General features: G+C 35.2%; 1 protein-coding gene across 6 annotated transcripts in view; it reads left to right on the forward strand.

The window, feature by feature from the left end:
• Positions 1 to 24,569, forward strand: part of ADGRB3 (adhesion G protein-coupled receptor B3) — an 880,860-nt gene that overhangs the window by 664,612 nt on the left and 191,679 nt on the right. For all 6 annotated transcript variants that reach the window (XM_063442965.1, XM_063442970.1, XM_063442966.1 and 3 more), the window contains one exon: positions 2,044 to 2,146. In XM_063442965.1, coding sequence (XP_063299035.1) covers positions 2,044 to 2,146 — 103 coding nt within the window. The remainder of the gene's footprint in view (positions 1 to 2,043; positions 2,147 to 24,569) is intronic.

The raw sequence follows: 24,569 nt of genomic DNA on the forward strand, positions 1-24,569 counted from the left end.
ATGGACTAAAATTTGGACTAAAAGGTCTGTTATCTGCTGAATCTGATTGCTTATGCATCCCTGGATAGATTCCTTGAAACAGTCATAAATGTCTTCAACCTCATATGGACTAAAAGACATCAAGCCTACCTACTCAAGGAAACATATGTTAGGTCCTTAAAAAACACTTTTAAAAATTCAAAACTCTCACAAACTTCACAGAATAAATGGTGAAAGAAATTGTACATATGCCAAATTACTTCCTGAAAGACAGGGATGTAGTTTTTTGACATGTTGCATGAATATATACATGGGCCACCAGATTCCCACTCTTCCTTCCCCCCCCAAAAAAAAAAAAACAATGCACAACCACTTACTACAACCTAACCACGTTCTCACACTATGGTCTATGGGAGCCTGTCCTCTAGGTACATAGCAAAGAGATCTCTCCACACTGTGGCACAGATTATGGTGGCATTCCTCCGTGTTTAATGATTATTCACATAACTTCACAATGTGGCATTTGATTACTTTGTCAATTAAGCAAAGCATAAATATAATAGAGCAAAAACAGAACTAGAAACATATTGAAATTCGTTTACAATTTGGTTAATGGGAAATGTCTAAAAAGCCAATATTTTTCTTTAATAATATCTTAACAAATAAAAGGCATAAAATGAACAGTCTTCATGAGGTATTCTAAATTCAACTTGCCTTCCTACCTCTTCTGAAACAATTCCCAGAAAAGTAGGACACTTGAGAATATGTTTTCTTTAACTCTTCTGTCCAATAAATCCCATACAAGGTCCACCAAGCAGAGATCTGCAGACTGGGTAGGCCTTCAGATTACTCTGAGTTGCCCTCCAACCTATAGCTCATACACAACACTGAGGTGTGTTTTGGTCATTATTGTTATGACTGAAGAACTCAAGAAGCATTAATCCTGATGAATTGAAATGTTTCAGATGGAAGACATGCTTGTTGTGCCTGATGTTTACTTGGTAATGATTAAACACCCTCTTACCAGCAATGCAATCACAGAGCATAACACTTATAAACACAAAATAAAAATTGAGAACCCAGGGATACATTTACATCTCAAGTGACGATAGGTACCATAACTCTCAGACACCTCTAACTCCCAAAAGTCAAATTCTTTGCTGCTTGCACCATGAAGTGAAATACAAGAGCTAGGAATTAAAGCCCTCACCCATTCCATCCAAAAATGAAAACCTGATATTCCCATTAAGCAAAATAAAAAAAATGTTTATCAAAATATGCATAGGAAGGAAAAAAAATGTGCATTTGTATTCAAAGTAAGCTTTCTTAAAGACTGATTTGAAACCACAAATACTGGATATAAATGTTTCAAATTTTGAAAGACCAAGTCTACCAACATCCTGTTTCTATGTACCTCAGCCTACACACATTTTCCCATTGTATTTTACATGCCTACAATTTGCATAGCCTGTTACTTCTCACAATTTTATTAGAGCTTATCAAATCATGTGTATATATATATATATACTATCCTTCTACTCCTTCTACAATTTATAGATGTGTTGTCAAAGTAGTGGTAAAAATATAGATCACCATTATTCACACAATAAGAAAATAGGGACAGACACATATGGAGAAAAGAGGACTCCATTGTGATATTTTTCTCACACCATGCAGTACACGTTTAAGCATTTTAACTATGTTGGACATTCATTTAAAATTTCAAGTTCACTTATTGCAATCAGCTAAGCACAGTATGTGTAAACAGTATCGAAAGATTTAGTTTGTTAGAAAAAGACAAATTGAAGTCAATAATATACAGACAAGGAAATTACTCCAACCCCCACCACTGGCTGTTTTTCCATCTGCTTAGTCTCATTGTGCCCCAAGAGCTTAAGATGCTCATCTGGAGCTTCTTCCATGTGTATTTCATATAAATAGGTTGCCAAAAATGGTTTACTGTGCAATATGTACACATATATTTATACCTGTGTGTGTGTTTTAAATATGACATTTTCCATGTACTGTACATAAATACATCTGTGTTTGTTTTTATTTGAACAGATACATCAAGTCTGAGAGGTCAATTATTCTGATAAACTTCTGTTTATCAATCATCTCTTCTAATATTCTGATCCTGGTGGGCCAAACGCAGACACACAATAGGGTAAGACAAGCAATAACATCCATTCCAAATGCCTCTCTTATTTCTCTTAATACATTGTGTATGTGAAATTATTACTGTCAGCTCATGGTTGTTTTTTTTTTTGTGTGTTTTAAAAATTGTACCAAGATTGGTTGAAGCATGACTTGTTATGTTGGTATGCCATAAATGGTTTGCTTGTGTCAGATGATTTTGGGACACACCTGGTGTATTGTAATCTTTGTAAAAATGTTTTCTTTCTCAACATAGATGCAGGTGTTAAGTGTTGATATCTTTTATGAAGTCCTATTTGAAAGTATAGGTGATTTTCACCAAACAACTGCCGATAAAATGTTTTTATATGCATATGCTGCTAGCTGTTAAGAAATATAGTTAAATATCACCATTTTCTTGTGTAAACAAAATTAACTTTGGCTATAAAGGAGTGCAAGCAGAAAGCTGTAAAAAAGCAGAATTCACTTGAATGTCCACATTTATTGAGCTATTTTATAACATGCAATAATTTTACTTGGCCATACAAAATAAATTAGCGTAAGCCATTTATTCTGTCAGTGAAACTCATAGTCCATTTCCCAGAAATGTTCCCATTTGTCATCCACAATGTGGTAAAAAGGTAGTTGAAATAATGATTTGGTATCATGGAGCGATAACTTAAATCTATTATTTTTATGTGTACTTTGCCGCACTCACAGCCTGTGAGTTACTATCTGTGACTGTGTACAGTGTGGGAAAATATTCTTCACTTTAGGGAGAAATGTTGTCTTGTAATGGAATTCTATTCATCCTGGAAATTGAAGATACTGTAAAGAATAAATATTCTCTTTGTACGTGGAGGTTTTCAAGATCTGATTTTGTACCTTAGGTTTGAAGTTGATTGTCAGAAGGCTGTTCTTCTCAAGCATTCTTCTGTGTAATGTGATATACTGTAAATATATATATTTATTTCTTGTAATATATATCTATATCTATATCTATATATATATATATATATATATATATATATATCTGTGTGTATATATAGAGATAGATAGATAGATAGCATCATGATGGAATTTAGAAGTTGTTGGTCACACTGGTTTGCTTAATGAAGCAGTTGTTTGTGCATATATCATGCCCCTGTATGCTCACTGCTCAATTCTTTGCCATTTAGGAGTTAAATCATTTTATTTATGCAGCCATTGACACACCTGCATGTGACTTACACAGCCTTACTAAACACTTCCTGTAAATAGCCATCTAATGTTTACACTTCCTTTATTGGAAATTCTATTTAATTGATAATTACTTATCTACTGCTCTGTTAATAGCTTGCTTGACACTGCAGGACCCTCTTGTATGTAAAGTTACATTTAAAGATCAGGAGATAAAAACATTTAAAATAGGTTACATCTGATTGAAAATTAGACTATTTTGTTTTCATGCAGGCGATGTCAATCACAGCCTGGGGCGGTGTGGCTAGGGCTTCATAACAGAAACAAAAGTAATTTTACCCTTAAATGTCAGAGAATTGAGCAGTGAAACTTCAGAGGCATAATCTATACACAAAAACTGCTTCATTAAGTTAAAGTTGTATTGGTGGCTATAGTGTCCCTTTAAGGTCTAGAAGTCTAGAATATGTAATTTATAGTTTACTGATTGTCTTAATGTAGATGCATGTTGTATGAAGAGATTTCAAATATAATTATGCATATAGATTTTGTTTGCTAATTCTTATGTACTTACCCACATATAACACAATATATTGAATGTTAATTAAAACATTAATTTATTCATATTAAAGTGCAGTTTTGCCATAAATAAGGTACTTACCATTAGTTAATCAAGAGTCTTGGTTTTGGCACTGGTAGTGTTACATAGTTACATAGTTACATAGCTGAAAAGAGACTTGCGTCCATCAAGTTCAGCCTTCCTCACATATGTTTTTTGCTGTTGATCCAAAAGAAGGCATATTAAAAAAAAAAAAAAAACAGTTTGAAGCACTTCCAATTTTGCAACAAGCTTGGAAAAAAATTCCTTCTTGACCCCAGAATGGCAGTCAGATTTATCCTTGGATCAAGCAGTTATTACCCTACATTGAAAGATTATATCCTTGAATATTCTGTTTTTGCAAGTATGCATCTAGTAGCTGTTTGAACATCTGTATGGACTCTGATAAAACCACTTCTTCAGGCAGAGAATTCCACATCCTGATTGTTCTTACAGTAAAAAAACCTTTCCTTTGCCTTAGACGAAATCTTCTTTCTTCTAGTCTAAACGCATGACCTCGTGTCCTATGTAAAGTCCGGTTTGTGAATAGATTTCCACACAATGGTTTGTATTGGCCTCGAATATATTTGTATAATGTTGTATAGTGTTACTAACAGTGACTTAGCGTACACTAAAATAATAGAGTCAGCAATTATTACTATTTTTTTTATTGCTGCTTTTTTTATCCTTAATGCTGCAAGTCAGCTGTCAACACACACACTGCTTAGTGAATATAAACCTAAATGGATAAATTGGAGAATAGAGACATCTGTCTATATTACTATATAGAGTCTTGATGTAATGAGTCAGCAACATATAATAAAGTCCTGGAATTTTTTTACTTTACTGTTTACGTCTTACTTATTTTAACATTGTTTAGTTAGTAAAACTAATGTTTCACAAATTGTTATTTCTATTCTAGTACTAAACTGTGCTCGTGTCTAGTAAATGAATTCTTTACAGATTGCATTTTGAGAATATTTGTAACATTTTGTACTGTTTGAATCTATTCAAATTCAAGTAATGCTTTACAAAATGCATTGGTGGATAATGTTAATTTGTAGCTGAGGTTTGATCCTGCAGGTTGCCATTTTAATTTTGTGTTTCTGCTTATATGTGTTTGGACACTCTGCTGATAATGGTATTTAGTGCATTACATTACTAGGGTAGCTATTGTGGCATTATGCTCTTGCTATTTTGATAAAGCACTGGGAAAATTCACAGTAGCATGCTTTCTTATCATTAATGTCTAAAAGAAATTATATATTTGTCTGAAAGCTTGGTCAATAACCTCTTCACCACTGAACTGTTTAGAAAAAAAACGAGTGTACATTTTATTTAAATTTTGCAACCATAAAACACAAATTGTGTATTTTGTAAAACGGAGTATCCCTTTTATTGCAATATTTAAAACAGATTGAGAAAAAATAATTTGTACAAATATCAGTTGTATAACAAACAGATTCAGAACTAAAATTATAAGAATTTTTTTTCTAGCATTCTGCAGATAGAAGATTGAAAAACATTATGGTATTTATGGAGGGGTGTAATGTCTGCACACAGCAAATACACTTGCATGGATAAAACCAGACATCTCTATTTTTAGAGGTGTGTTGCCTGGGATTTTATGTTAATTTTAGCCATCCAGGCCAACCTGTTGGCAGCACCCAGAAAGTAAATGGGAGTAACTTGCAAGAAAAAGGTTCTGAGCCCATGCGCCCCAGCGAAGAGGGCCCCTGCAACCTATCACACTGCAAGCTTCTCCCCCTTACTAAGAGACACATGACAGCTATTCTGTTCTTCCTGCCCTTAGTGTCCCATGGGAAGGCTGGGATAGGAAGTGACGTCACATCTTCTGCTCTCTCCTCTCACATAGAGTGCTCTCACAGTATGTGAATGAGGAGGAGAAAAGCAGCAAGCTGGCAGAGACACCAGGGATGCAGCATGAATAGTTTGGGGGAGAAGGAAAATTTGGGCTTGAGGAGAAACAGAGGTTAAGGGAGTGAAAAAAAGCTTTTATTTGATGAAAGAGTGAGACTGGGGAAAGGCAAATGGGGATATTATGAAGAGACATGTAAGGCTGATGACAAGAGTCACTCACTGTAGGGGTGTTATATAAATGTATGTAAAATGATAGAAATGTGGGTGAAAGCAAATCAAAAGCACTAGCAACATATAAGTACATACCTCATTCTCAAACACTGACACAGATTTCAAGGGTTACTCCAGGCGCCATGACCACTTCAGTGATTTGAAGTGGTCATGGCACCTAGAGTTTGTATATGCAGTGTTTCACACCACTGCACTGCACTTAGTGAGTTTCATTTCTTTGCTGTCAGAGGTGTAACTCGATCTTTGGCAGAGTCACAGGGTGTCAAGGAGCAAGAATGAACATTGCCAGGATACTCCTACCATCGTAACCAGTACATTGAGCTCTGATGGCTGGTGTAACCCTTTCAAATATATCCCTCATTTGCACACAGAGATATCAGATATACTCCTCATTCAAACACACATTAACACATTTCTAAAACAGTCCTCATCTGCACATGCTTACACACTCTCACATTCTTCATACATTCACCTCTGCATTCGCACTCACACTAACACTTCTATGTTCAAACACACACTACTCAAATATACTCCTGCTTTAACACATATATACACCATACAATTCTATCCCTGCTTTCATGCACAGACTCTTCACACTAATGCACGTTGGCATTCATACACCAACTGTCTGCTGTATTCACACACACAGGCTCTCCACCAAAATACACCCCTGCATTAACATACACTCAACATAAATACATGCTTGCATTCACAAAGCAACATCATACAAATATATCCCTGCTTTAACACATATTTGTTCTGCTCATTTGTAGAATACTGCATTCACACACTTATGTTACATCCAAATAAACGTCTGTATTTCTTACTCTCTGACACTACACAGATTATACTTTCGGATTGACACGTCAACATTACACCCACATTCAAACCCACGTTGACATAAAGATTGATAATATGAAATTACATAGAAATACATCATTGCTTTATTATATTTAGAGCAGACAAAATGCATTCCCCCGTTAACAGTCATATTCACTATACTCAAATGCATGTGCGTTCACACTGATTTTACACACTGAAATACAAACATGCATTCCTACACGTCTTCACAGTATACACATCCAAAAGAATACACAGTGTTACATGAAAGTTATATTTAACATCTACATACGCCATGAATATTTGGCCCAAAGTGCCTGGGTTCTAATTTTGCCGAGAAGGCTGTTGTCTGACCCTGGCACTAAACTGTACTAATGACTGAAGTGCTATCCATTTAATTAGTTGAATAGAACTTATTCTGTATGCCCTTTGTGCACCACCCATTTCTTTGAGCACCACAAGACCAGCACATTGTCTCTATCTCTCTCTATATAACTTAATCCCTACCTCACCTCCCATTTATATACATCTTTCCACCCTGTCACAAAAGATGCATATTTAAAGGGGGATGGTTCATTAAACCATGCCTTCGGGGGAGACGGAACCAAAAGTATCTTGAACCCAAAGGTACTGACCCTTGGCTCCCCCTTGAATAGAAGGGACAGGAAGGGACAGGAAGATGAGCCTCATTATTCATTGTCCATAATGAATAATAAGGCTCATCTTCCTGTCCGTGCACACCTCCCACGCCTCACCGTTCTATCAGTCCCTTCATTGGCTTCCTGTAAGATATAGGGCTCAATTTAAAATTCTGGTTCTTGCTTTCAAATCGCTACATAATGCTGCTCCCACCTATCTATCCTCCCTAATACACAAGTATGTCCTGTATAGGCCATCATGCTCTGCTGAAGACTTACGTCTATCTTCTGTCCGTACTCCCACCTCTGATGCTCACCTTCAAGACTTCTTGAGGGCTGCACCATTCCTGTGGAACTCGCTTCCCTCCTCCGTTAGATGCTCACCCAGTCTCCACTCCTTCAAAAAATCATTAAAAACCCACTTCTTCATAAAAGCGTATCAATTAAACTGTTAATAGCTCCCGACTGATTCCTCTCTTGCAACTGTCATTAGTCTAATACTACCCTTACCTTTTGTGTCACTTTACCCCACTCCCTCTAGCATGTAAACTCATTGAGCAGGGCCCTCAACCCCTCTGTTCCTGTGCGTCCAACTTGTCTGGTTACAACTACATGTTTGTTTGTCCACCCACTGTAAAGCGCTGTGCAATTTGTTGGTGCTATATAAATAATAACATAATAATAATATTGCAGCCTTCAAAATATGCCCTGTTTTGTTCCATGCCCTTTCATTATCTCTACACTGGCAGCTTTTCATACACAGGACCAAACATACTACTATATGGTGCAGAAGGAAATTACTTTGTTTGCGGTCAGTCACTTTAAGCAAGACAGTAGGATTAATGAAACTGTAGTTTAGAAATTAACTTTTTGGGTGAAGGAAGATAAGGATTGGGATGGTAGGGGGAAGTACGTAGACTTTATTTATGTTTTGTTTTTCAATACTATTCAAGTCAAAACATGGCCGATTATATGTATACACATTCTAATTAAGGAAGAGATCAAATTGAATAAAAATTGTCCATGTGCTTAATTAATATTGAAACCTCACACAACACTCTGCTCTACATTTGATGTAGCCATGGCTAGTCATATTTGCGTCATCCCTATGATTCTTCAAAGCTAAATATTAAAATAATACTTATATATTTTGAATTGATTTAAACATACACAAGTTAAGATTTAAATTTGTAGTGAAATTTCAATATTATTATTCGTAGCTTATTTATCTTCATGCTCGACCGAGTCTGAACTAGGAAACATTACTAAATGCTTTAAGGCAGATCAGTGCTTACTTGAGTCGAGGCTTTGGAATAATGCACTGCAATTTGCTTATACAATGCTATATTTGATTAATTTATGGTCAAATATGGATATCTAGACATGTACTTAGATTTATCCAATTATTATGCACCATTTGCTTTACTGAAATAAAATCGCTTAAGCTGTTTGTGTAAGCCTGTATAATAGCGTTATTTTGTGCTTAGAAAGGATGGGTAGAATCAGCATTATTTGTGTTTTACTGAATGCAGCGTCAGATTGTCTTCGATGCAGGATAACTTTCAATTCATTAGTACAGATGGCTGTTTGTGTAGCAATGGTAGTTCCTCCAATGTGGTTATGATAATTTAGTTAGACAATGTTTGATTGAGGTCAAAAAAATCTTTTGTGTTTTCACTTTACTTGTTTCATCTTTTATGTGCTTGAAGAGCAGACTATAAAATAGGGCTGATGTTCAATTATTTCCGGGAGCGATATTTATCCACTGCCCACCTTCCGCTCCTTTATCTTGCTACCATTTACTACCTGCCACTCAGTTACCCACTCTCCATTTTCTATATATCACTATTCCTATCTTTCATCTGAGGCTTTTGCTTCTCCGACAATATTGTGCCTTCTTCATGCATTCCATTCCCATTTCACTTCTCTACTTATCAGTTCCACTGCCTTTTATTCCATTACTTGATTATTTCCTCTCAATGAGCACATCCTACCAATATTGTGTAGGGCCTTTCCTATCTCACCACTTCATTTGTGAATGGATTAGTAGACCATCATCTCAATTTTCTCTGGGCCTGAACAGGTATATCCTAATGTACTGCAGTATTTCGGGTTGAACAGGCTGCCAGTCTATGAGAAGTATACATGTTAACACTGGATGTGTTTTTAAGTGACTGCAAGGTGAGATGAGACAGTACTCATTGTATTCATAACACATACCACTTATTGGTTGCAAATGAGTGACTGGTATGCTCTGTGAATTCGCCATCTTCCTGTACAGTTAATTTTGGGCACAAAAAGACCAATCTTTGTTCTTACCCCTATGTTAGCATCCCTCACATGCTTCCATGTACTACTTCGACACTATTTTCATCTTGGAGAATTCTCCATACTTGTCTCTTTCTCCAGGTCCTTAGGAACCACAGTAGGCCCTGCAATAGGGTTCCAAACGCATGCTGAGACAGCCTTTGCAGCTGACATTAGCATTTTTAGTGGTCCATTTCCAGCTAGGAAAAAGTAGGTAGAGTTGCAGTAGCTGTTTTTTCTCATGGGGAAGCAGCTGTTGTCCTATATTAAAGATGGACTGTGAAAGAAAAATCTTCATGTAAAACACAGAATTAATTACTTTGATCGGGAGCTCCGAAATAATTGGAAATTTAAATCAATGCTCAACATAGCTAATAGTAACAAAAATATCCTACAGAAAACACTTCATTTAGCGCTGTGCAATTTTAACATTTTCCATGTATTGGTGGTGTTAGTTTATATAAGAAAGAGAGATGCAAACCATCAATGCTTTTATACCATTTTAATGAAAAAACTAAAAAGTATTAATTAAAAAGAAGCACTCGGCAGTATCTGAAGTCTTGTAGCAGGATTGCTAATTAGAGATGAAATATAACTCTAGTATGTAAACAGATAGCCTTTATCATAAACTAGACAGACAATTATTATATGTAAACTATACCAGTCCATGTAAATGGATAAACGTTAATAGGTAAAAAAGCTTTGAAATCCGATGTGTGCGGAAGGAAGCGTGTTACTTTGTGTTGTCCCGAACTTTTTCAACATGTTTTAGACCTCTTTAGCAAATGGGTTGCAGGTAGGCTTGAAAACTACATATTTCTATGTCAGCTTTGAGAAGAAGAAGATTATTAGTATTATTATTATTATTTATAAAGTACCAATTAATTCTGCAGCACTGTATCACACATTAGTTTAGGTATTACCATAAGAGAGTCATTGAAGTGTAATGTTTTGGTTTTGGATTTTGTTTCTACGTATGTTTTTTCCATTGATTGGAACTTTTATAGGGGGAGATGTGTTGCCTAGTTTAATTGGATTGCTGCACTATTGTTTATTCTGTTAGTGAAACAAAATTAAAAGGAGAGGGAGGTCTAACACACAAAATAGAGTTAGGAACAATACAAAAACCAGGTTAGGCTCCCGAAAGATCAAATCACAACACTACTAACTCTACGTCATAATCAACTTACACACTTTATACATACGAGCTCATTAGCACAGGGTGAAATTCGAGACCTTACTCAATTTGAACACCACTGCAAAGTCTAAGACATAAAAAAAAGTTGATATCTATAATGTATAAACTTTTACTTTCCACTATGCCTAATAAACTTCCAGCATTCACCACAATATGGGAAAAAGAACTAAACATCACTATACCCCCAGAAACTTGGCGCACTGTATTCAGGAACATTCACAAATCATCCAGAAACACAGCCACTCAAGAGAGGAATTACAAACGTATAGTCAGATGATACTTCACCCCAGCTAAATTGCTTTCCATTTTCCCACAGTCCTCTAACCGATGTTGGAGATGCCATCAACACAATAGCACTGCTGCACACATATGGTGGTTATTCCCCGAGATACGCAAATTCTGGACATGCATTGCAGGCGTCATCCATACTATACCAAGGGAAACACTTCCTCTGTCTCCAGATACCTTCCTCTTCCTTATCCCCCCAAGACATAACCCCAAACAAAAAAACCCTCTCCTCCTCCACCTTATAACGGCAGCCAATCAAATGATCCCACTCATGTGGAAATGACCAAAACCCCCTCTGTCAGGGACTGGATACAAAAAGTCGAGAATACAAGAGAAATGGAAGAAATATGCTTCTCCCTATCGAACAAATATCAAACGTACACTGCCATATGGGGTGGGTGGTGTGACTTCCTTAGACAATCACAATAACGAGACATCACAATCCTTCCCACACCCGGGTTGCCCATAACCCACAGACAGCACCTAGTTGAAACTAAAGACAAGACCACTGAGGCAGGGGGGAAGGGGACACCGCCCATGTACCATCACACACCTTTACACACAGAAGCCACTTCCATTACGAATCAGCTGGAGACTTCCGAAAAACAGGTGTGAGACATGTTAAACCAATAGTTCCGGCAAGTACACTGACATAAGCTGGGCTCAGGAAACTAGACATAGCCTCTCACACGTTACTGTGTAGAAATATACGACCTCTAGTATATGTGTACCATTATTATATTATTATCTTGTAACCTTGTAACTTTATTACCTTGCCATTCTGGTAACTTAAAGGAACACTATCGTCACCTAAATTACTTGAGCTAAATAAAGCAGTTTTAGTGTATAGATCATTCCCCTGCAATTTCACTACTCAATTCACTGTCATTTAGGAGTTAAATCACTTTGTTTCTGTTTATGCAGCCCTAGCCACACCTCCCCTGGCTATGATTGACAGAGCCTGCATGAAAAAAAAATGGTTTCACTTTCAAACAGATGCAATTTACCTTAAATAATTGTATCTCAATCTCTAAATTGAACTTTAATCACATACAGGCAGCGCTTGCAGGGTCTAGCAAGCTATTAACATAGCAGGGGATAAGAAAATCTTAATTAAACAGAACTTGCAATAAAGAAAGCCTAAATAGGGCTCTCTTTACAGGAAGTGTTTATGGAATGCTGTGCAAGTCACATGCAGGGAGGTGTGACTAGGGTTCATAAACAAATGGATTTTACTCCTAAATGGCAGAGGATTGAGCAGTGAGGTTGCAGGGGCATGTTCTATACACCAAAATGGCTTCATTAAGCTAAAGTTGTTCAGGTGACTATAGTGTCCCTTTAACACCGAGATGTATCAAAGATTTCATACACAGTTGACATATTGAATTAAGTTTTATACTGTACCTCATCCGTAAAATGCTAATTTATTGTATGTTTATACTTTTGCACAATAAAGTATATATGAAAAAAAAAATACCAGGTTAGGTTACTGTCTCCAGGGAAAGGGATTTTAATAGGACAGCATCCACATTCCTAAAAGGGGGGCAAGTAGTGAAAGCCAAAAGCACATGGTAAGGTCCCAGGATGCAAAAGGTTGTGAATGTTTTTTTTGTGTTATTTTCTTTCATTGAATATTCTTTTTTTAAGTATGTCACCATTAGTATATTGAATCTTTGATGGCACTTCAATTGAGATGGCCAAAGATTTAATTTCAGTAAGAATACTTTTAGAAATTGATATTGGTAGTTCAGTTTTTGTAATTATTGAAATTACTTTGTTATAATAAGATGAATTGTATCACTTATCCCATAACAGTTTAAGCAATTGAAGTTTTTTATGTAAATCATTTTATTTTTTATTATTGTTATTACTTTTTTTTAATTCAATCATAAAGTATATTTTGTTCTTCTCTTGAACTTCAGCAATGGTGTTATATTTTATCCATTTTAAGAAAATGTGAGTGCCACTATCAATTTTTACAAAATGTGATACCATAAAGCAGGGATCTCTCAAATTCTAGCCCTCCAAATGTTGATTGACAACAAATGACCAGAATTTGTTGAATAGAGTAGACGGCCAGAGAAACATGAGATTTGTAGATTAGCAATGTCATAACAAAAAAAGGAAATCACCAAATTAAATTCTTCAAATAGAAAAGTCTTTTTCTACGATTTTTCTGTGATTTTCACAGTGAGAAGATGCCAGCGTCCATAGGAAAGCATTGAGAATGCTTTCCTATGGACTGACTGAACGCACGCGCGGCTCTTGCCGCGCATGCGCATTCAGCCGATGACGACCGAAGGAAGAGGAGGGTCCCCAGCGCCGAGGGAGCCCGGCGGTGGAGAAAGGTAAGGGATTAACCCCTTCCTCCCACTTCAGCACAGCGGGAGGGGGGCCATAAGGGTGGGGGGGACCTATTAATACTATAATGCCAGGAAAACGAGTTTGTTTTCCTGGCACAATAGTGATCCTTTAAGGTTGTGCAGGTTATAATAGAGCCACCTTTTTAAAAGTAGTCTTCTTACAAAAAATGTGTTTGAGCACTCAATAGAGTCTTTCTGTAAATGTGCATGTAAAATTCAATGCAGATGTTATTGCATTCTGATGCAGCAGCTGCAGTAGTTAACTAGTGACTTGCCCATTTTTACAGTTATTTGTAAAATTCCACATTGTGATACTTATGGGAACAAATAATAGAGCTAAGTGCAGGTATAATGGTGACCCAGGTAAGATAATATATCTGTAAAATAATAAAACCTAAAATTGCTAATTATATTATGCAGAATTCCAAGTGTCCCAAAGTCACCCAATAGAAATTATTGTATTAAACTAATTGTTAACAGGAATACCTGCCTCCAAAGCTCCACCAAGATCCTTAAACAGAAAAAAAAAAAAAGCTAAACAGTAAAAAACAGAAAACAAATATAACCCTATATAAACCCCACCCACCCTTAACTGTATACTAACCCTACCCTGACCCCTATGCTTGCAATGACTCTAACCATATGCCGATTAGAAACCTACCCCTAACATTATCCCTACACTATCCCTAGCACTAAACCAGCATTAATCCTAATCCAACATTCACATTTACCTTACCTTAACACTAACCCTAAACTACAACTAACCCTTCACTAACATCCATCTTCTGGCTTTTTGCAGCATGAGAGTGAGATTTTACACTCAAGTTGTAGGTCTGGCATATTGTCTCTACCGATCACAATGTAATTGGTGCTAAGCAGCTGACAAAGCCAAGCACCAATCATAATCTGTAGAGAATCACCATAGCTGATCATTACCAATGGCAGGGATCTAAATCCCGTATAAAGGACTGTTTGCAAAGTTCACTTTGAGCTCTGCATACTGCTCATCAGTCAGTCTTGGGCAACTATATATGGTCCCAACTCACTGAAAGAAGCCCTAGCTATAAATTGATACATAGGTATCCCTGATGTAAGCAGGAATTTAACCATACTCACACCAGCATGTTAGGACGGTCCATAATATCCTAATGACATTGAAGCCCGGTATTGTTTGGATGTAATAGAATGTTCTAGTATCATTAAGTGATCAAACAATACCACTACATAGGATTACTTCTTCGCTGTTACTTTATCTGCACTACAGGTTTGCTGTATCCATTTTAATTTTTCTACGTAGGTAACATAATCCAGGAAAATTTTATTTAGCCTTTAATTGTCAACAAACCTAAACATGGTAGTTAGCAAGGACAACCACATGTGACCCATTTCAGGCCCACTGGCAGTAATCCTCAGCATAAGCTAACCAACAAATAACAGATATAAGTGATAACAAATATGTGTAACTGATTTATCAAGAAGTTCAACAGATTGCAGGCCTTCATTTAAACAAGCATACATGACCACAATAGAATGTTCAAATCGAAAACTAGTGAAAACTATGTAACATCAGTGGAGAGACTGGTGTTTATACATCACTTAGTCCTAATATCGGGTTGTGCATACAAAAATGTAACCCCATGAGAGGTTAGTGGACCAGGAAATGTCGGCGTTAGTTGTCAATAACCAACTGACTCAGCAGTTTGGTATAAGAAAGATTTAACATGTGACTCTTTTTTTTTTCAAAACTGCTGGGTTTATTAATGAATCCAGGAATTGAAGGAAATTATAGAGGACTAAGAATAGATATGAAAAATTGTGTACTTGTAAACATGTATGCAGTTGAGTTATTTAGGTCTAAAATATGCAATCCTTTTATCAGTTCCCCGATACTTACAATAATAAAATCCTGTGACAAGGGGTAATATTTTTAGCTTTTTTAAAAAGCATTGAAACTGATACTTTACTTTATCATTTGAAATACAATGATCAACAGTTCAGAAATGACTTTGATGTTAGTCAAAGTTCAGATATTAAATTGGTTCTTTTGAAATGCATTTATTACAGATGAGTCAAAACAGGATTGTTTGTATGAAGTGAATGTAACTCAAATAGGATCAAGGACAGTGGAATAGTAAAGTCTAGTTACTGGACTAGTTGGATGCATGCGCATTGAAATGTGTTTGTTATAGACTCGTAATCACATCTTTACTGTATAAGTACATTGGGAAACAAAATATTTGATATGTTTTTCTTTAATTTGAAATGGCACCCATGGTGTAAGACAGAATTGCATTAGATGCAAGGCATTGATTGTTTATTCAGAGTGACTAGACCAGGAAATTAGCAATTAAGATGAAAGAAAGTCTACTATGTGTAGTTTTCCCCCCTAATTAATGACATTTTATTTAGACTTGCATTAAATTAGAGAAAGTACATATTTTAGTAAAGTTTGCTGTTGTTAAAGGCACATTCATTTACAGAATTTTGAAGCACTGTTGAAATAAAAAGTTAATGACATCAAATTGGACACTGAAGTATTATAATGTACTATGAAGATAATGGTATGCAGGAGTTTATGGGAGTTTGCCATTTTGTAGCTGTGCAAGCCTGTAAAATACCATAATTCAAATGTTTATATTGTGCTATGATACTGCGCGAAAAATACCATGATTTATAGTTTTTGATGTCTTTTTATTTTTAAAGGAACACTATAGTGTTGGGAATACAAATCTGTATTCGTAACGCTGTAGTGTCACTGTCCCTACTTTTGTTCAGGTGTGTCCCCTGCCCAGTGCAAGAAAATGTAAATAAAAAGAGAAAGTTTTAGTTACCTTTTTCCAGGTAAGTAAAGTTTTATAGAGGAGCATTCAAAATATTCCATAGGAAAGCACTTAATTAATGCTCTTCTATGGGGCTTCCGCATCACGTGACCAAGTTTTACTCGTAATGATATCCACTAGAGGTGGACTTAACCCTGCAATGTAAACATTGCTTTCTCTTAAAACCTGCACCCAGACCCCTTCATTGATATGAGGTGGTCCAGGTGACTTTAATATTTCTTAAAGTATGTCAGCTTCAAGGGTCTGAATTTGATGATATTGAGGGCGTTTGTTGACCGCGTTGGATTAGATGAGTAACAAGTATTTTGGTTTTTAAGAGCAAGGATCGCCAAAAGGTAAACTAGGCTCTTGTAGAACTCCAACAATTTTTTTCCTTCTTCAGTCCTTATCCTTGACCCCCTGATTAACTTCATTGCTATTATAAGATAGTGCACTTTTTTTTTTTTTTTTGCTGTTTAAAACACTTTTTGTTTTTTTTAATAAAGCATCCTCTTCTATCTGATTACTGGCTAATCATAATTCATTAGATAATTGGACACAGGCGTTATTCGCTGAAATGAGAATTAAAAGTGAATTTCAAATTTAAAGCCCAAAGTAGCTGATCTTGAAGCATTGCTGACTTGAAGAATGTTCCAAGTTCAGCTATTTTGCCCTGAAATTTGAAATTCACTTTGAATTCACCATCAATTCCTGGCAATTCTCCCTCTAGGGCATTACCCTGTACATGTCTTCAAATGCTAAACAAATAATCTTTGTTTTAAACTAGCAAATTGAAATATAGATACTATACTATAAAACAAGCATGTATATAATACATTAAATACAATAATATTTTATTTAGGTGTCTAAAATATATTTTTTTGCATTGAAAATTTATTTTTTCTTTTCATTATTTTTTGAAATCTTCAAGAACGTCTTGGGTTTCATCCTCAGTAAATAAAGATGTTTTTTTATTGGGGATAGACATTATATGTTTAATACTTAACTATATGCTTTGCATTTTTGTTGTAAATATTCAAAATCATAGGATTAGTAGGATTATGAAAATAATCTGCATGAAGTATATGTGTGTATAAATCTCCTTGTATTAATTTCAGGATAATTTTCTTTAAAAATCCAAGATGAGAGCTAAAAATATAATTTGCCCTGTTTAATTAAGATTGTGTCTTGTAGTTAGTTATGAAAGTGAATTATGCTACTCACTGCTTCCTCTGTAAATTATGTTCAGTGGTTAATGATATTTTAAGCACAGTAGATCAAAATCGGTGTCAATTTTCCTATTGAATATTTCAGAATTGTAATTGAATCTCCAGCAAGTAATATATATTCAATGAGCAGAAAACAGATAGTTTGGTACTTTAGATGATAATCCTACAAATAAAGGCAAGATTTTTCCACTATCCAGAGTGTACTGACATGCATTGATTTTAATGAGTGTTCAAGCATAATCTATATACACGTTCTCTGGTTGAGGAAAAGATGTCAACAGTTGCAAGTATATTTACATAAAACAGCAGCTGGCCACATTCAGGAACATATTTCATGTTACTTAACAAAAATTACATGTTCAAAATCATAAGTTTAATCATTTTGGTTTGTTTAATATTGTTACGAGCAGATACAGCCTGGTAACCAGCACAGCAAAATAGATGTCAAATGTTATTTTTATATTTTGTACATTAAGTAGAGGATAAATGGACGCTGTATGAATCATATTATTTTAAATGGAAATGTACAGTAGGACATAAAAGTGAACTGTTCTGTAACACAGCGTCTTCCATAAATATCTGTACTCTGGCTAAATTATACAGAAAACAAATCAACGCTAATACACTGATTTTTCTTTTAGTGGAAGTAAAAGAAATTGAAGCTTATAGAGTAGATATAATTTGCTCAGTCAACTTTCACAATGTTTACCAATGGCCACAATCCATATTCCCTCCTGATCTTCTGTGCTTCCAAACTGGAGATATTCCACTTGTTTTAGAGGCATTGTTGACCACTTATGGGTAACTATGCCCCATTCCTTTTCTAACAGGGAGATCTCTAAATTGGGGTTCTCCAAAATTACTGATATGCTAACAAACCTCTCTCAGACTCTCAGAGTCAAATTCTGCTAAGTACAGGACTGGGCATAATTTGGGAGATAATCCAAAACAGATTTAATGAATAAAAACAATGTTTCAGCTCAGAATTTGTGCCCAGTCCTTTACTTTGTCAGGTTTGAGAGTTGAGTCACCTCTGCACTGTAGGCGTTTGAGTTGTCCCTTTATTGTGTGCCTTTTCGCCTCTTCTCAATCTAATTCAACAAGAAATCTTGGGGAAAAAATAGTACATTTGTACCTCCTATTCAGCTGACATTTATTTGCACCTTTAATTGAGGATAATATAAGCAAAATGGCCTGTAGTAAATAAACAGTTTTTTCGAAACACAAACTAAGTTGCTATTGCAGTCAAATCAGCCTTTCCAAAACCATTCCATTATATATTTTGATAAGTGATAGACAGGTGTTTAAAAATGACAAATATTTACCACATCCCTAAGCCTATAAAAAATTCATTATTACCTCTGCTTCAGCAGTCAAATGTTATGACGATCAAAACCCAGGAGAACGTTTCCTATGAGTTGGTAGATTGTTCTGACACATTTAAGCCTTCGAATGCCCACCATGTGTACAACACAATGCTTTGTGTTAGTGTCAAATAAAAGGTTCAAGGATCTCAAACTGTAGTCGTTGAGGGCTGCAAACCCAGTGGGATATAAGGATAATGCTTGTCATATTTCTCAGTGATATACAATACTGCTTGAGCTCATGTCAATAAGAAAAAATCAGAAAGTACTAGCAGTATGGTGGCCCTCAGGGGTTTACTTCGGCACTCCTGATCTAATGATATTAAAAGATAGAAGCTAAGGACAGATTTGCCTCTTTACCAAGAGTAACAATTTCATAGAACACATATATCCATGTTATCATTATTTATACAAGATCTACTTTGCAATGCTGTAAGAAGTATGGCGTCCAACAATACCTTAGGGATACGTTATGGACACCTGATGCCCAGTCTCATCACAACCATAATGCATCATGAAAAAAATAAATGGTTCAGTACTCCCTTATAGTGAAGATTTGTATTGTATATTAACATTTGGTAAATATTTCAACCTATAAAATGAACTGTATCTACACAATGCAATGGCTTCTTTACTAAGAAGAAGGACTACTGGCCAATTTATTTTTCCATTATCCAATCAGCACTTTGCTTAACCCCATGGTTTAGGCAAATGGTGGATATATTTCCAATAGTGCCCCAATTTTTATGACAGTGAAGCAAAACATTAAATATTTTACGATTGATTTATTGATCATGAAACATGGGTTAATGGCCTCTTACTTAGTGAATAACCCTGCTAAATGTAAGCACCATTATTGTGCTTGTTTTTCTATTGTGCGTGTAATATTCCAGCATAACGTTAGTGTGTTCATTTCTGTCAAATTGATGACTTTTGACAGTGACTCGTTGCTTACAGCAAATTCCAGTTCTTCTTCTGCGGGAAATCATGCAAAATGTGAAAACTATTGTCAGTGACTTAATACCTTAGTGTTAGCCATTTATGTAACTGAAAGTGTAATCCGAAGTATGACACTTATGCAGATTAATGTCTAATTATATGAAAAATGACTTGTTAACGTTTTAGTATAACTTTTAAGTGTTGAAACATTGTTAAACTCATACACACAACAAAAGTCAAGAGCCTGGAAAAGAGAGGTATTTAAAAAAAAAATAATTGGGCTTAAAATATGTCCTTCCTATATACATACACTTAAAAGCAGCGGAGCACTGGCTCTGTTTGGCCTGGGGTACGACTACAAACAAATTTCCCAACCTGAGACCAAACCAGTACATTGTCACGTCACATTCCCTTTGTACATTGAATGTTTTATACTAATACTGCAATAACTGAAATACAATAATAATATAGTTATATAATATATTTAGTATTGTGATATGAGGCAGCCACTCATAAAGATCTCTCTATACTGGGGGCCCCTGAGGGAGTGGCAGGGGAGCAAATTAAATGAAAAACATGTTATTGCTTGTATGATAAAAACAACAAACCCCAAAATAGACCAATATAAATGTTTTTATCGTGAATATATGGGGTCCATTCACTAAACAATGAACTGTAGCACTATAGTTCATTTGACCTACATTATGTGAAGCTGATGCCAGTTTTCATTATTCCACTATATAGTGAATGGACCCCTAACTGTTTTATGATACATGAAGCAGTGTTTTTCATATGCCATGTTTGACACCCCATTAATAAACCCACTGGCATGTTTAATACTGCACAAGTCAAAAGCATCTGTCGGGCTGAGGTTTCTTTTTTTATTTTTCATGATATACACATTTTGGAGGACATAGCTGATCACAGTGTGTCTTCAGCTGCCGTCATTGAACACTTGTAATTATATGGTAATAAATGAATGGTACAATGACGAACCAGGATGGCAGTGCAAAGAATCCTAGGATTTGTATGCAATCAGGACCTTATTTAATGAATGTTTCTTTAAGAGTTACAGAGCTCTGTAGGAAAATAAAAAATGTATTTTTTTTATTTTTTTTTTTGTAATAGAAATACCTCAAGCTGTTAAACTGATAGAATTCTTGAAATGTTAAAATGTTCAGTTTGCAGAGGTGATACAGGTCTTGTGGGTAAAATGGAAGCATTTCATTTTGTGAAGTTCCAAAAGTATATTAAAATTCAGCTATAAAGAAAGAGATGAACAATGAGGGACACTGAGGGGAAACTATATCTTTATTCTTAAATAAATTGATTTATGTATGTTTAATATTGCAGAGTGAGGAAGAATGTTTTGGTGCATTGTAAATCAATTATTAATAAAAAAAAAATGATATTATTAGGTAAGCATGATTCTCAAAGGAACAACAAAAGGTTAGATCTTTGGAACAATTTATCCCTTCTAAATATAAAATTGGATTGCTGAAATGTTTTACAGTAATTTTCTTCAATCATATTTTTAGTTTTATTTGCTTCTAAAAAACATGTATTATAAGACAAAAAAATAAGCATATAGGCATCTATGATCTCCCTGTATAGCGGTAATTCGTAAAAGATCTGAGGAACCAATCACAGAGTCAGAGCAATGACCTATGAATAATAGATCTCTTCCAGATATTCACTATCTTCTGACACAGTGGGGTTTGTTTACCAAACCAGTATTTATACGGAAATAGCATGGTTTATTTACTAAGGAAATGAGGGGAAGTAACAAAGAAATTGCAAATTCTAAGTTAATAAAGCCATGCTCTAAAAAAAAATTAGAATTCTGGACTTTTTTTCAGTCTGTCCATTTTATGCTAGAATTTGCTGTCAACTCGTCATTTTAGTGAAGGGACTTCTATATTTCAGTGAAGCAAGTCAGTGTAATTCTGTCATCAGGAAATACTATAATAAAGTAATAAAAGTATAACGTCACTAGTGCAGGGATAGGCAACCTTTGGCTCTCCAGATGTTGTGGACTACATCTCCCATAATGCTCTTACACACATAATGCTGGCAAAGCATCATGGGAGGTGTAGTCCAAAACATCTGGAGAGCCGAAGGTTCCCCACCCCTGCACTAGTGGACAGGGCCGGTATTTGAATTAGCTACTCAGCTCATAATGTGCGTTTTGATATTTCCTGTCCCAGTATTACTATTGCACTGGTGATTGTTCACATGTTATAGCTGGCTGAATTCCATTCTCTAGTTTAGGGGTAGGCAGTCTTAGGCTGCAGTGAACCTTGGTGTTTTATAAACCTAACTTGCAAAGAGCAAACCTCACTAGTAGAGTTCGCTATTTTCATACTCCGATCTACTGCAGTGCTATCTTACTTGTTGTTGGCTAATTTACAAATTCTGTTTGCAATTCAACAATTTATTGAAGAACATGGTCTAGCGCTAATTAATTTGGAAATGCAGAGTTAAACGGTATTATGCTGATCTCAGGGCGGTTCGGGAGGAGGTAGGGGTGGGATGTGAGTCATGTGACTAAAGTCTGCATTTAATTGTTGGAACTGTTATTTCCTACTTCCTAGAAACACATCATTTTCTATTATTTATGTATAATTCATGTAGAAATACAATTCTATGCTATACTTGGTATATCATTAAAATCCCATCATACTCTTTGTCATATTAAAACATAGACTGTGGTTCAGCTTGTTTCATTGTCTTGACTGTTACATTTTTAGAATAAAATGTATCTGTGTTAAAGGTAGTACTATTATTAGAATGCTCTGCACCCTAGAAAGTATTCCTTAATGCAAGACCATTGTCTTTTAGAAATATACAATGCAAAATAATTTTTTTAAGAGCAGACATCAATTGACACTTATTTTAATTATGACCCTTACTATTACATTCATTTGAGTAATTAAGGATAAACAATTAGGAAGGTCCACTTATTAATTATATATACATACAACAAATAATACAATTTCAAATTATTATATATGCATTTTTTGAACAAGCTAAAAGAAATCCATCAATTATTTCTTATACATTCTTATGCATATTGATCACTGCAAGCAATTTAAAAAAAGGTTAATTTTGCAGTATAGATGCAAACAAAATTATAGATTGCTAAAAAGGCGAGTTATAAAAATGATTGTACACACAGGGAAGCAAAGCAGCTGTTCAAAACCTTATCACAGGGAATACAATTATACAAATGAATGTCATATTAATCCCATTGGAATTGCAGTTTGCAGTAAGAATTTTTATGACACATATTTGCATCCATAGAAACACAGGAATGAACTCTTCCTCGTGTTGAAATACTTAGATTGATCAGAGTTTTCTACAATTATAGTTTACAATAATATGCTCTTAACCGGGAATAAATAAAATTTTAGTCCTAGTCCTAAATAAAAACCGAACAGTGAGTTCTGAAAGGTCTATAACCAACATTCAAAATGTGGACTTAAAAAAGGCAGATTTGAAAATAAAAATAAAAAACAAATGGAAAAATATTGAAAGAGATCCCAGTTATCCAGTATTTGGAGAAGAGATATCACTGAAAGAAAAAGAGAAAAAAACAAACAAATAATGGCTGTATCACTAATGCATTAGCTATATCAGCTTCATCCAGATTTGATCGTAGCTGCGGTTGGAACCCGTTTAGCACTGTAACCAATATAACAGTATGGAGTGGTTATGGTACTTAGACTTCCCTTTTAATATCACACATTATAATTCTACATGCAGATAAAGGGCTGCAGATCTTTTTCTTTTTTTTCATAGCCTAGTAAAAGAAATTATGATTTATTTATTTATTTTTGTATTTTTTAAATATTCTTTTGAAGCCTTTCTGATAGGAGCCCATTACCTTCCAGTCCCTGTCTTGACATCACAACTGTAAAGGATAAGCAATGTCAGTACATATGAGAATGCTTCCAGTTTATTCGCTAGAGCAGAAGTGTACCCACATAGAATCAGAGAATGTCTGTGAAGATTGTATGCTGTAGGCGTAATAGAAAGGGGCTCGTCACAGTAATAAATAATTGAAATACAACGAAAGTTAAATTTTTCTCCATGAGATGAAAGCATTTACGTTGACTGCCTATTTTTGATTCACCAAAATGACGTTATATATAATACAAATATTTAAAAACAGGTGAGGAGCCTATCCAGGCAATATAGACTATTTTCTCAGCATTAAAATACAAAATAAAGAATGTAAAACAAATACACATCTAAACAGCAATGAATAATGTTTTTTTTTTTTTTTTTTATTAATTTAGTGTTATTATAAATGTTATTCAGTGGATGATGTCTACTTATAATTGCCAATAACAATATCTGTGGAATGTTCAAAACTTGGAAGGTGTCATATTTTGTGGTTTACAGGAGAGAAAAAAAAAATGTGTTCATTACAGCTCACCCTCAGCATATTAATGCACGTTTTATTGCTGTGAGACTGTGTAATGAATTTGTAAATATTGTGCATTGCTATGAGCTTTACTGCAGTGGAGTTCCATGATACACTAGTAAATTTCATATGGCGCTTGAGTCCAAAGCAAGCA

This window comes from Pelobates fuscus, chromosome 2, assembly GCF_036172605.1.
Source record: "Pelobates fuscus isolate aPelFus1 chromosome 2, aPelFus1.pri, whole genome shotgun sequence".
Lineage (NCBI taxonomy): Eukaryota > Metazoa > Chordata > Amphibia > Anura > Pelobatidae > Pelobates > Pelobates fuscus.